The sequence below is a fragment of the Apodemus sylvaticus genome, chromosome 14, assembly GCF_947179515.1.
Source record: "Apodemus sylvaticus chromosome 14, mApoSyl1.1, whole genome shotgun sequence".
NCBI classification, from domain to species: Eukaryota; Metazoa; Chordata; class Mammalia; order Rodentia; family Muridae; genus Apodemus; species Apodemus sylvaticus.
This window is the reverse complement of record NC_067485.1, coordinates 71,869,698-71,884,432: the sequence shown is the minus strand read 5'-3', so window position 1 is coordinate 71,884,432 and position 14,735 is coordinate 71,869,698. Positions and strand designations below refer to the sequence as shown.

Sequence of the window (14,735 nt, the reverse complement as noted above, 5' to 3'; positions counted from 1 at the left end):
CTGTATGTTAATGAGGAGCGAAAGGCCTGTGGTGTTTTCCCAAGATCAGATCTTTGCTCCCTAGAAATATGTGTCCACAAACTTGTGTGGTGCCTAAGTGTTTCTGTGCTACAACTTGCCCGGTGAGAACACAACCTGTCTAAGATTCAGTCAGAAAGAAACAGAAACAAACACAAGGGACTGGGAGCACCGCTCAGTTGATAAAGGACTGGGAGCACGGCTCAGTTGATAAAGGGCTGGGAGCACGGCTCAGTCAGTAAAGGGCTGGGAGCACTGCTCAGTCAGTAAAGGGCTGGGAGCACGGCTCAGTCAGTAAAGGGCTGGGAGCACAGCTCAGTCAGTAAAGGGCTGGGAGCACGGCTCAGTCAGTAAAGGGCTTGCCAGGCCTGAGTTCAGATCCCCAGAACCTAAGTAAAAGGCTGAGCTCAGCGATGTTTGTAGCCTGGGTTCAGCAGCACGAGCACGTAATACTGGTGCTGAGGAGAGAGAGGCAAGCAGATACCAGGAGAAGCAGAATCAGTGAGCTTCCGGTCAGTGGAAACTAAAGTGGGTAAGGAAGACATATGTCAGCCTGTGTCCTCTGCACGCACACATGTGTATGCATGTGCACAGGCACTGAACAAGTACATACATACACATGTAACACACACAGCAAGTACATGGACGGGAAACCATCTTCATAGTGGGTGAAGGGTGAATGGAGCCAAGCAGTGTGCACCACCCACAGAGAGGCGCTCTTCCAGCCATCAGGAAGAGTGCACAAGAAGGGGTGAAGCTCCATGTGTGGGCGCCTACCTAGTGTGCATGAAGTCCTGGATTCAATGCCCAGCACTGCACAGACCCAGTGTGGTGGTGCAGCCTGGCACTTGGGAGCTTTAGGCAAGAGGATCAGAGTTCAAAGTCATCCTTAGTTACATATGGCGTCAGAGGCTAGCTTGGGCTACACAAAACCCTAACTTAAAAAACAAACTACAACAACAAAACAGCTTTTTTTCCCCTAAGCTCTGACAGGTATTCCAACAAGGCTGAACCTTAAAAGCATTATCTAGTGTCGGAACACAGCCAAAAGAACAACCCATGGTGAATGGTGTCTGGGGAACTGTGAGAGGCTGCAGGGGAGAGGCAGAGGGCTTTTACTTCAGCTGCACTTGGTTTCCTGCAGTGTTCTCAGAGTTGGTTTCATGTCTCCTGTGATAAACATTTACATTTGATCTGTATGACATGTTTATTCTTGTTGGACATCCGATCATAGCTACTGAACCCAATCTGGTCTCTGTGCCCAGAGTCTGCATATGGCCTTCTGCCTTGCTTGTGTGACTTCCCAGATATGATCAACAGTATGTGCTAGACAATTGTGTTTAGATGGCTCTGTCCTGAGAAAGTTCTGAGAAAGGGCAGCTCTGTTGATATTTAGCATGTGCTTACTAGCATTGGCATTTATTTATATGTTTTTCTGATCAGGTTTTTCTGAACTCAGACAACCTTTCTTAGGTCATAGCTTTCTTTGTTTCATTCCTGTATAAAAAGTACTGAAACTGAAGTAAGATCGTCTGCAGCACCAGACTGTAGTCACAACATTCTTTCAGGTCCTCAGACCCCAGGTCCAGCCGAAAAGATCTGTAGAGGTCGGCCAGAAAGTCGACAATCCAGGCCACAGGTGTGTTTTTGGGTGTAGGAAGGGATCATCTAGAATAGCAAATTAACAGAGAGAGAGAGAGAGAGAGAGAGAGAGAGAGAGAGAGAGAGAGAGAGAGAGAGAGCAGACTGGTGGGGTCTACTGCAGGGGATGGGCACTTAATGGAGGGGAAAGTTATGCAAGAGCATGGCTGAGCTGATTCTTGCTGGATGCTGGCTTTGAGACAGTTAATTCAGCCTGGGATAGCAGCACTGGACTGTGACCCCAGAGCTTAGGAAGCTGAGTCAGGAAAATCAAAGTTTGAGGCTAGCCTGAGAACTATGTCAGGAAAACAGAACAAAATGAACCCTTCAAAAAGATACATAATTTTATGTTTCATGAGTTTCCCTTCCATGAAAGGCCTTTATTTTTAAAAGGAGGACATGAAGTTGGTAGAGAGATGTGATATGGGCTGTGCGGGAGAGGGCAGTGAGAGGTGGATATGATTGTGATACATTTTATATATGCATTAATCTTTCAAAGAATAGGTATTTAAAATAAGAGAAATATTTTATTCCATAATTTTAGATAAAAGTGGAAATTGTTTTCTAAAATTTAATTTCTAAATTTAGTGAATTTAAATTTAATTTACTATAAGTGAATGTAAAACATAGCAATATTTTTACATTTCTTGGACCAATTTATAATGTATGTAAAAAAATAAGATCTCCCAGAACTGTAGCCAGGAAGTGACATATGGTGCACTCCTTTAAAGATTAGTCTTAGCATTGAAGAGGCAGAGACAGGTGGATCTCTGCGTTCTACCTATAGCCTGGTCTACACAGTGAGTTCCAGGACAGCCTGGGCTACAATGAGGAACCATGTTCAAAAAAATGAAATAGACAGACAGACAGACAGATGAACAACTTAAGAGAATCTGGGAGTATTTAGTAATTGTATATGTCTTGATACACATGCATGTATGAGCAAGAATAGATGGACTAAGTGGATTATGAAGAAGGTTATGAAGATGGGAGTGGATAGGCTGAGGAAGAAGGGGGAGTTGGAGAGGGTAATGGGGATGTGGTCATGTGTCATTATATGCATGTGAGTGGACATCAGAAACTGAACTTGATGGAATTTTCTTAGAGGACTCTAAGTTGGGGGGTGTGGGACCATGAAAGGCAGCCTGTTTTCTGGTTGTGCGAGACTTAAACTTTAGAGATCCTGCAGATAATTCTGCAAGGGAAGCTAAGCCATTGGCCATGCTCCAAGACACTAGCCTCCTGACACAGTGTCCTCAAGTCCATAATTCTGTGGCCATAAGTTATGTAGGGCATTTCCCTTAGCTCCTGGTGTTCTGTCTAGACTCTTCCCACACAGATACCTCACAACAGCAAGGTATGGTCCTTCCCAAAGTATAAAAGGGGTTGCTTCCCCCTCCTCCCTCTCATATTCTCTGCTGTATTCTTGTCTCTCTCCATTGCCCTCTTAGGCTCATCTCCCTTCCCCCTCTCGCCATGACCAGCCTCTATTTTTCACTTATCAGAACTCTCTGCCCACAATAAATGCTCTAAACCTATGGACTACCTCTTCTCATCTGGACCCACTATGATGGAGCCATGGAGCAGGTCTCCTTCTCAAGAGCTGTTTCTAGCCTCCTGCAGTGGAACTTCTCTGTCTTCTAGCCAAGGTCATCACCAAGCCATGCTGCCTGCCCAAGCTAGTCAAGGACATTCGTCCCTGCAGGAAGAACCTGAAGTTACTTTATTCCCTATTTTCGCTTAAGCCCTGGGCCAGACCTAGTCCAGTGGTCCCGACCCGGTCCAGCGGGCCCCCACTCTGTTCTCATCTCTTTTGAGACATTCAGTCTTGTCTGCAGTGTCCAAGACTGAGAACCTGTATTCCCTGGCCTCTGCAAGGCCTTCCTTGACCTCTGTGAGGCCTGGGATCTATGAACTCTGCCCTGCCAGCAACCCCAGGTGAACATACAGGCTGCCCTTCCCCAGCCCCAGAGCAGGGTCCTACAGCTTCTCATAGCCTGATGCATGCCTGTTGGTTCCATGGGCACACCTGCAGCCCAACTCCTTGTGTCTGCCTTGCCCAGTGGCCCAGAGCTCTGTGTGGATGTAGGCTTCCACTGTTAAGCCACAGGTAGGTAGAAAAGTGGGGATGGATATAGTAGGAGTTGGGGAAGTGGATAACATGATTGAAAACTGAAAACAACTCAAAAACTTAATATGAAAGGGACGGGGAAAGAAAATAAGTAAAAATAAAAGGTAAGACCAGCACAGAGAGAGGGAGGTTAAAATGTTTCCTCTCCTTAATAACATAGATTGATTTCACCCTTATGTGCAGAGGTCTTGTAATTCAACAGATAGACCTGAAAGTAGTTCTGTCAGAAAGGGAGGGTCTAGAGACAATGGAAAATGTGACCAACCTTGGTAACCTATGTTGACCTTTCTTTCTGAAAGCTCTCCCTCTCTGCTGGCAATGTGATGTCCCCAAACTTGGAGTAACATTTCCACTCATTCCAAATCCATCATGGTGATGAGGACCTGAAACACTAGTTTCCTCTTGGATGTGCACAGCCCCAGTGTGTGAGTGTGTAAGTAGCTCTTCCTCTGCAACTATTGTAGCAATGTCTTCCTGCAGCTTCACTTTCCTCTTGTTAGCACTAAAAAAGACAAATCCATCATGTACATATCACTTTTGTTCCCGAAATGCATTTTAAAAAGACTTTTCTTTTTAAATGGTCACAAGAGTAAATGGAATGTCCTATAAAAGAACTTGTTTCACATTTATATATATCAGAGCATTCACCAGCAGGGATTTAGGTAAACTAAGAAACTGTCAAAGGCAGTTTGACTGCAGATTACTTCAAGATAACTCCAAAGGTCAGAGTCAGAGTTAATTCACAAAGTAGCAGAGGAGAGGTGCTAGAACTGCCTGAGTTTATTCATACTTGCCCCTCACATACTTGAACCTGTCAATGTGTCTTAAGTGAATATTGACAGGAAAATTCATAAAAAGAGAACTGTATTCATTAGAAAGCTAGATCTATACTTAGCTGAAATCGTGAAATGTCAGCTTTATTTTAAGGAAATATAAAAAGAAGAAAGCAACACTGCAGCAAGAGAAGAAATGTTAGCTGTGCCCAAGGTTTATTTTTTATTTTTATTTTTATTTTTATTTATTTTTTCTATATTCTTTGTTAACATTCTGAATGCTTTCCCCGTTCCTGGTTTATATTTTAAGAAAAGTTATTTTACTGCAGATACTTTGCAAAACTATGTCCAGGTGACATTCGCATCCAAATGGTTCCATGAAGACTTTTCTTCACTATATATTTTGGTTATCATCACATTTATCAGTACCTTATTTTCTGGGACTCTGTTCAACTTACATGTTTATTTGTTCATATAGTGCTGCTGTAACATTTAGCTGGTCATGGTAGCATTGCTGGTATATGCCCAGCATGAATCTGGCAGAATCTTCATGAGCTTGGGCTCTATGGAGCCTGGATCCATGTCTTTTGCTTCTTACATGTTCTCTGACTGTTGTGTCAATGTTTTCTATTCTATCTTCTGCACCTGAGTGTCTCTCTTCTATCTCTTGCATTTTGTTGGTGATGCTTGCTCCTATGACTCCTGATCTCTTTCCTAGATTTTCTATCTCCAGGTTTGTCTCCTGTCATGTTTCTTTATAGTGTTATTTCCATATTTAGATTGTGGATTATCTTGTTCAATTCCTTCTCCTGTTTGTTTGTGTTTTCCTGTAGTTCTTCAAGCGATTTTTGTATTTCCTCTTTAAGAGCTTCTACCTGTTTACCTGTATTCTCTGGTATTTTAAGGGAGTTATTTATGTCCTTCTTAAGTCCTTATGCTTGTTCTCTCCATCTGTTTATCGCTAGTGCTACCTACCATCGTTGTCTGAATGAAGCCTGTCCCTCCTGTGATCCTGGATGTGTCAGAAATCCTCAGAGTCTAGCTATCTCTGTGGTCCTGTGATTCTGTGATCCTGTGATCCTGAGTGTGTGAGAAACCCTGGGACTCAAGCAGCTTCTGCAATCCTGAAATCCTGTTGTGACCAAGCTCCTGAGATGCTATGATCCTGGGTGTGTTACAGCGCCTGTGAGTCAAGCTTATTCTGGATGCTTTGGGACCAGGTGTGGAGTTAGCACCCAAGGTCTACACAGGGCAGCTCACACTGGAAGGAACCTGTGCCACGAGCCAGGCAGGGGTTCCTGAATTCCTTGATCCTATTGGTCCTAGTTACTCCTGGTGTTGGGACAGATGTTGTGGCCTCCTCACCTATGATCCTGGGAGTTTAAGAGCACCTGGTAGTCAAGTTTTTTCTGGATGTTGTGGGACTGGGTGGGGAGTTAATGCCCATTGTCTACTCAGGGCAATTTCTCAGACCAGAAAGATCATTCTACTCACTCTAAAATTAATAATACATACCAAAATACCCCTGGCTCAAAGTCATAAGGAAAACAGAAATCTGAGATAAAAGGCCAGAAGGAAAATAAAAGTTTAGGTCATATTTTTTTAGAATATTAGAAAAAATAACCTTTATGCAAGTTAACATTTATCTAGTTATGGGTTTATAGGAATCATAGAAAGGATTAACCTCAACACATTAAATTGTCATGTATAATAGTGTTTGAAAGTCATTATGTCACTTACTGTTGAGTTCTAACTTTAAGGTTATATCAGAAGCATAGTAAAATATTAAGAATCCAAACCAAATTAAAAAGAGCTTTAACATAAATAAATATATAATTCTAAAAGGAGGACATGAAGTTGGTAGAGAGATGTGATATGGGCTGTGCGGGAGAGGGCAGTGAGAGGTGGATATGATTGTGATACATTTTATATATGCATTAATCTTTCAAAGAATAGGTATTTAAAATAAGAGAAATATTTTATTCCATAATTTTAGATAAAAGTGGAAATTGTTTTCTAAAATTTAATTTCTAAATTTAGTGAATTTAAATTTAATTTACTATAAGTGAATGTAAAACATAGCAATATTTTTACATTTCTTGGACCAATTTATAATGTATGTAAAAAAATAAGATCTCCCAGAACTGTAGCCAGGAAGTGACATATGGTGCACTCCTTTAAAGATTAGTCTTAGCATTGAAGAGGCAGAGACAGGTGGATCTCTGCGTTCTACCTATAGCCTGGTCTACACAGTGAGTTCCAGGACAGCCTGGGCTACAATGAGGAACCATGTTCAAAAAAATGAAACAGACAGACAGACAGACAGATGAACAACTTAAGAGAATCTGGGAGTGTTTAGTAATTGTATATGTCTTGATACACATGCATGTGTGAGCAAGAATAGATGGACTAAGTGGATTATGAAGAAGGTCATGAAGATGGGAGTGGATAGGCTGAGGAAGAAGGGGGAGTTGGAGAGGGTAATGGGGATGTGGTCATGTGAGTGGACATCAGTAACTGGACTTGATGGAATTTTCTTAGAGGACTCTAAGTTGGGGGGTGTGGGACCATGAAAGGCAGCCTGTTTTCTGGTTGAGCTAGACTTAACCTCCAGAGACTATGCAGATAATTCTGCAAGGGAGGGAGGCCCATTGGCCATGCTCCCAGAAACCAGGCCCCTGATACAAGGCCCTCAACTCCATAATTCTGTGGACATCAGTCATGTAGGACATTTCCCTTAACTCCTGGTATTCTGTCCAGACTCTTCCCCCACAGTTACCTCACAACAGCAAGGTATGTTCCTTCCTAAAGTATAAAAGGAGTTATTTCTGCCTTTTCTCTCTGTTGTTCTCTTCTGTATTCTTTTCTCTCTCCATTGCCCTCTTGGGCACTTCTCCCTTCCCCCTCTCACCTGGCCAGCCTCTAATTTTCACTTATCAGAACTCTCTGCCCACAATAAATGCTCTAAACCTATGGACTACCTCTTCTCATCTGGACCCACTATGATGGAGCAATGGAGCAGGTCTCCTTCTCAAGAGCTTTTTCTAGCCTCCTGCAGTGAAAACTATCTGGCTTCTAGCCAATGTCATGACCAAGCCAAGCTGCCTGCCCAAGCTAGTCAAGGCCATTCGTCCCTGCAGGAAGAATCTGGAGCTACTTCTTTCCCTCTTCTCCCTTAAGTTCAGGGCCAGACCAAGTCCAGTGGGCCCCCACTCTGTTTCCATCTCACTTGAGACATTCAGTCGTGTCTGCAGTGTCCAAGACTGAGAACTTTTCATCCCTGGCCTCTGAAAGGCCTTTCTTGGCCTTTGTGAGGCCTGGGACCTATGAACTCTGTCCTCCCAGCAACCCCAGGTGAAAATACAAGCTTCCCTTCTCCACACCCAGATCAGGGTCCTGCAGCTTCCCATAGCCTGATGCATGCCTGTTGGTTCCATGGGGAAACCTGCAGCCCAACACTTTCCGTCTGCCTTCCCCAGTGGCTCAGAGCTCTGTATGGATGTACACTCCCACTTTTAACCCACAGGTAGGTAGAAAAATGGGGATGGATATAGTAGGAGTTGGGGAAGTGGATAACATGATTGAAAACTGAAAAAAAAGACTCAAAAATTTAATATGAAAAGGACGGGGAAACAAAATAAGCAAAAATAAAAGGTAAGACCAGCACAGAGAGAGCGAGGTTAAAATGTTTCCTCTCCTTAATAACAAAGATCGATTTCACCCCTATGTGAACAGGTCGCGTAACTCAACAGATAGAACTGAATGTAGGCCTGTCAGAAAGGGAAGCTCAGGAGATAATGGAAATTGTGACCAACCTTGGTGACCTACGTTGACCTTTCTTTCTGAAAGCTCTCCCTCTCTGCTGGTGACGTGATATCCCCAAACTTTGAGTAACATTTCCACTCAGTCCAAATCCATCATGGTGATGAAGACCTGAAACACTAGTTTCCTCTTGGATGTGCACAGCGCCAGTGTGTGAGTGTGTAAGTAGCTCTTCCTCTGCAACTATTGTAGCAATGTCTTCCTGCAGCTTCACTTTCCTCTTGTTAGCACTAAAAAGACAAATCCATCATGTACATATCACTTTTGTTCCCAAAATGCATTTTAGAAACACGTTTCTTTTTAAATGGTCACAAGAGTAAATGGAATGTCCTATAAAAGAACTTGTTTCACATTTATATGTATCAGAGCATACTTTATCATTTACCAGTAGAGATTTAGGTAAACTAAGAAACTGTCAAAGACAGTTTGACTGCAGATTACTTCAAGATAACTCCAAAGGTCAGAGTCAGAGTTAATTCACACAGTAGCAGAGGAGAGGTGTTAGAATTGCCTCAGTTTGTTCATACTTGCCCCTCACATATTTGAACCTGTCAATGTGTCTACTTAAGTGAATATTGACAGGAAAATTCATAAAAAGAGAACTGTATTCATTAGAAAGCTAGATCTATACTCAGCTGAAATGATAGAAATGATAGATCTATACTTAGCTGAAATGTCAGCTTTATTTTAAGGAAATATAAAAAGAAGAAAGCGACACTGCAGCAAGAGAAGAAATGTTACCTGTTCCCAAGGTTTATTTTTATTTTTAATTTTTTATTTTTTTATTCGATGTATTCTTTATTTACATTTCAAATGATTTCCCCTTTTCTGGGTCCCAACTTCCTGCAAGTCCCATAAGCCCTCTCCCCTCCCCCTGTTCCTCCATGTACTCCTTCCCACTTCCCTGTTCTGGTATTCCCCTATACTGTTGCACTGAGTCTTTCCAGAACCAGGGGCTACTCTTCCATTCTTTATGGACATCATTTAATATGTGGATTATTTCTTGGGTATTCCAAGTTTCTAAGTTAATATCCACTTATCAGTGAGTGCATAACATGATTGATTTTTTGAGACTGGGTTACCTCACTTAGTATGATGTTCTCCAGCTCCATCCATTTGTCTAAGAATTTCATGAATTCATTGTTTCTGATGGCTGAATAATACTCCATTGTGTAAATAGACCATATTTTTTGTATCCATTCCTCCATTGAAGGACACCTGGGTTCTTTCCAGCTTCTGGCTACTACAAATAGGGCTGCTATGAACATAGTGGAGCATGTGTCCTTATTACATGCTGGGGAATCCTCTGGGTATATGCCCAGAAGTGGTATAGCATGGTCCTCTGGAAGTGTCATGCCCAGTTTTCTGAGGAACCTCTACACTGATTTCCAAAGTGGTTGCACCATCTTACAATCCCACCAGCAGTGGAGGAGTGTTCCTCTTTCTCCACATCCTTGACAGCACCTGCTGTCTTCTGAGTTTTTTACCTTAGCCATTCTGACTGGTGTGAGGTGAAATCTCAGGGATGTTTTGATATGTATTTCCCTAATGATTAATGATGTTGAACATTTCTTAAGATGTTTCTCAGACCTACAAAGTTCTTCATGTGAAAATTCTTTGTTTAGCTTGGTACCCCACTTTTTAATGGGGTTATTTGGTTCTCTGGGTTCTACCTTCTTGAGTTCTTTGTATATATTAGATATTAGCCCTCTGTCAGATTTAGGGTTGGTGAAGATCCTTTCCCAATCTGTTGATTGACGTTTTGTCCTTTTGACAGTGTCCCTTGCCTTACAGAAACTTTGTAGCTTGATGGAATTTTCTTAGAGGACACTAAGTTGGGTGGGTGTGGGACCATGGAAGGCAGCGTGTTTTCTGGTTGAGCTAGGTTTAACCTCCAGAGACCGTGCAGATAATTCTGCAAGGGAAGGAAGCCTCTTGGCCATACTCCCAGACACTAGGATCCTAAAACAAGGCCCTCAACTCCATAATATTGTAGCCATCAGCCATGTAGGGCATTTCCCTTAGCTCCTGGTATTCTGTCTAGACTCTTCCCACAGTTACCTCACAACAGCAAGGTATGGTCCTTCCCAAAGTATAAAAGGGGTTGCTTCCCCCTCCTCCCTCTCATATTCTCTGCTGTATTCTTGTCTCTCTACATTGCCCTCTTAGGCTCATCTCCCTTCCCCCTCTCACCATGACCAGCCTCTATTTTTCACTTATCAGAACTCTCTGCCCACAATAAATGCTCTAAACCTATGGACTACCTCTTCTCATCTGGACCCACTATGATGGAACCATGGAGCAGGTCTCCTTCTCAAGAGCTGTTTCTAGCCTCTTGCAGTGGAACCTCTCTGTCTTCTAGCCAAGGTCATCACCAAGCCATGCTGCCTACCCAAGCTAGTCAAGGCCATTCGTCCCTGCAGGAAGAACCTGGAACTACTTCTTTCCCTCTTTTCCCTTAAGCCCAGGGCCAGACCTAGTCCAATGGGGCCCCACTCTCTTCTCACCTCGTTTATGACATTCAGTCATGTCTGCAGTGACCAAGACTGAGAACCTGTCATCCCTGGCCTCTGAAAGGCCTTCCTTGGCCTCTGTGAGGCCTGGGACCTATGAACTCTGCCCTGCTAGCTCCCCCAGGTGAACATACAAGCTGCCCTTCCCCACTGCCAGAGCAGGCTTCTGCAGCTTCTCATAGCCTGATGCATACCTGTTGGTTCCATGGGGAAACCTGCAGCCCAACTCCTTGTGTCTGCCTTGCCCAGGGGCCCAGAGCTCTGTCTGGATGTAGGTTCCCACTTTTAACACACAAGTAGGTAGAAAAGTGGGGATAGATATAATAGGAGTTGGGAAAGGGGATAACATGAAGTTCCTGAATAGAATACAAATAGCTTATGCTCTAAGATCAAGAACTGACAAATGGGACCTCATAAAATTACAAAGTTTCTGTTAGGTAAAGGACAGTGTCAAAAGGACAAAACAGCAACCAACAAATTGGGAAAGGATCTATAGCAACCCTACATCCGACAGAGGGCTAATATCTAATATATACAAAGAATTCAAGAAGCTAGACACCAGAGAGCCCAATAATCCTATTAAAAATGAGGTACAGAGCTAAACAAAGAATTTTCACATGAAGAAGTTTGAATGGCTAAGAAGCACCTTAAGAAATGCTCAACATCACTAGCCATTAGGAAAATACAAATCAAAACAACCCTGAGTTTTCACCTTACACCAGTTAGAATGACTAAGATTAAAAACTCAGGAGACAGTAGGTGCTGGCAAAGATGTGGAGAAAGAGGAACACTCCTCCACTGCTGTTGGGAATGCAAGTTGGTACAACCACTCTGGAAATCAGTCTGTCTGTTCCTCAGAAAACTGGGCATAACACTTCCGGAGGACCCTGACATACCACTCCTGGGCATATACCCAGAGGATTCCCCAGAATGTCATAAGGACACATGCTCCACTATGTTCATAGCAGCCCTATTTATAATAGCCAGAAGCTGGAAAGAACCCAGATGTCCCTCAGTGGAGGAATGGATACAGAAAATGTGGTATAGTTACACAATGGAATACTACTCAGTAATTAAAAACAGTGAATTCATGAAATTCTTAGGCAGATGGTTGGATCTGGAAAATATCCTAAGTGATGTAACTCAGCTGCAAAAGAACACTCATGGAATTCAGTCACTGATAAGTGGATATTAACTCAGAAACTCTGAATTCCCAAGACAAAATTCACATATCAAGTGACCCCCAAGAAGAAGGAAGGAGAGGTCCTAGATCTGAAAAGGCTTGTTCCAGCATTGTAGGGGAATACCAGGACAGAGAAGTAGGAGGGGGTTGATAAGAGAATGGGCGGAGTGAAGAGGGCTTAGGGAACTTATGGGGAGAGGGCAACCAGGAAAGGGAATATCATTTGGAATGTAAACATAGAATACAGTAAATAAAAATAAATTAATAAAAAAAAAGAAAGAAAATGGAAAAAACTCAAAAACTTAATATGAAAAGTATGAGGAGACAAAATAAGTAAAAATAAAAGGTAAGAATGCCACAGAAAGAGGGAGGTTAAAATATTTCTGCTCCTTAATATCAGAGATTGATTTCACCCTTATGTGAACAGGTCTTCTAATTCAACAGATAGACCTGAAAGTAGGCCTGTCAGAAAGGGAGGCTCTGGAGACAATGGACACTGTGACCAACCTTGGTAACCTACGTTGACCTTTCTTTCTGAAAGCTCTGCCTCTCTGCTGGCAATGTGATGTCCCCAGACTTGGAGTAACATTTCTACTCAATCCAGATCCATCCTGGTGATGAAGACTTGAAACACTAGTTTCCTTTGGGTTGTGCACTGCCCCAGTGTGTGAGTGTGTAAGTAGCTCTTCCTCTGCAACTGTTGTGGCAATGTCTTCCTGCAGCTTCACTTTCCTCTTGTTAGCACTAAAAAAGACAAATCCATCATGTACATATCACTTTTGTTCCCAAAATGCATTTTACAAAGACTTTTCTGTTTACATGGTCATAAGAGTAAATGGAATGTCCTATAAAAGAACTTGTTTCACATTTATATGTATCAGAGCATACTTTACCATTCACCAGCAGGGATTTAGGTAAACTAAGAAACTGTCAAAGGCAGTTTGACTGCAGATTACTTTAAGATAACTCCAAAGGTCAGAGTCAGAGATAATTCACACAGTAGCAGAGGAGAGGTGTTAGAACTGCCTAAGTTTATTCGTACTTGCCCCTCACATACTTGAACCTGTCAATGTTTCTGCTTAAGTGAATATTGACAGGAAAATTCATAAAAAGAGAACTGTATTCAATAGTTATACAGTTATACTTAGTTAACTAAATATAATATATATAATAGTTATATTTATACTTAGCTGAAATCGTAAAATGTCAGCTTTATTTTAAGGAAATATAAAAAGAAGAAAGCAACACTGCAGCAAGAGAAGAAATGTTACCTGTGCCCAAGGTTTATTTTTTTAAGGAAATTTATTTTACTGCAAATAGTTTGCAAAATTGTGTTAACCTGACATACACATCCTATTGGTTTCAGGAAGACTTTTTTCACTATATATTTGGGTTACCATCACATTTATGAGTACTTTGTTTTCTGGGACTCAGTTCAACTTACATGTTTATTTGTTCATATAGTGCTGCTGTAACATTTAGCTTGTCATGGTAGCACTGCTGGTATATGCCCAGCTTGAATCTTTCAATATCTTCATGATCTTGGGCTCTACAAAGGCTGGATTCCATGTCTCTGAGTCTGCTTTTCATGTCTAATATTTTCAAAGTAAAAGCTTTCTCTTTCCTCTGCTCCAATTGCTCGTGAGCTTTAACAGCTGTCTAAAAGGAATCACATGCTACATATGAAAACGTTTGCTGGTGAGATGGGTAAAGGCACCTGATGCCAAGCCTAATGGCCTGAGTTTGAACCTTGGGATCAACATGGTGGAAGGACATAACCACCTCTCTCTGCTTATCCCCTGACCTCCACATAATATGTAATTAAAGAAAATACAACAGTGTATCCAGGGCAGAAGCAGTAGCTCAGCACCAAACAGTATTTGCTGCCATTATAAAGATCCATGTTTGATTCTCAGCAAATACATGATAGCTCAATTACAGTTCAGAGGGATCTTATTTCTTCCTCTGATGGCTTCCCAAGACACAAGATATCCAATTGGTGCACAATCATATATACTGGCAATACCCATACACATCAAAAGAGTTTAATTTTTTAAAAAGACTACTATTTCCAATAATTATAATTTTAAATGTTTATAAAAGGTGTTGGACTTGAAATAATTATCTCGTCCTTTCAGAGTTCCATCTTCCTACAGTTCTAAACCTCTACGTGCAGTCATGGATCAGCACCACACTCCCCAGCCCATAGCTCTGCCTACCTTTGGGGAAGTCTGCTGCAATCTGGGAACGCCAGTCCCAGAGGCTTGCTACTCCCACAGACTAACAGGTCAGCCAAAACCAGAGACAGCCAACATGGCTGAAGGTAAATGCAAATACACAATTAATAAAAGCTAGTGCAATGTTGCTTCTTCAGAACCCAGCTCTCCTAATGGGAAACATCAAGCCTTGGATATCTTAACATTACTGAACTGAAAGACTATGACCCTAAAGTTCTTCTTATGAAGATGATTGAGGCCTTTAATTAGAGAATTAAAAAGTTCCTTAAAGAAATATAGGACAATTCTACCAAGTAGGTAGAAACCATTAAGAGGAAACAAACAAATCCCTTAAAGAAATAATGGGAAATAAAATTGAACAAGTGAAGAAAATAAATCAAACAGTTCAAGACCTAAGATGGAAATTGAAACAATAAA

At 41.9% G+C, this 14,735-nt stretch overlaps 2 protein-coding genes across 3 annotated transcripts in view; both read right to left on the bottom strand.

Moving 5' to 3' along the window:
* LOC127665124 (uncharacterized) overlaps positions 1–14,735 on the bottom strand; it is a 565,077-nt gene that overhangs the window by 338,943 nt on the left and 211,399 nt on the right. The window contains exons 4-7 of the mRNA XM_052157542.1: positions 13,526–13,740; positions 12,589–12,825; positions 8,379–8,615; positions 4,075–4,292 (exon numbers count right to left, since the gene is read on the bottom strand). Coding sequence (XP_052013502.1) covers positions 4,075–4,292; positions 8,379–8,615; positions 12,589–12,825; positions 13,526–13,740 — 907 coding nt within the window. The remainder of the gene's footprint in view (positions 1–4,074; positions 4,293–8,378; positions 8,616–12,588; positions 12,826–13,525; positions 13,741–14,735) is intronic.
* LOC127665123 (ankyrin repeat domain-containing protein 26-like) overlaps positions 1–14,735 on the bottom strand; it is a 484,272-nt gene that overhangs the window by 320,050 nt on the left and 149,487 nt on the right. The gene's annotated exons all lie outside the window — the stretch shown is intronic.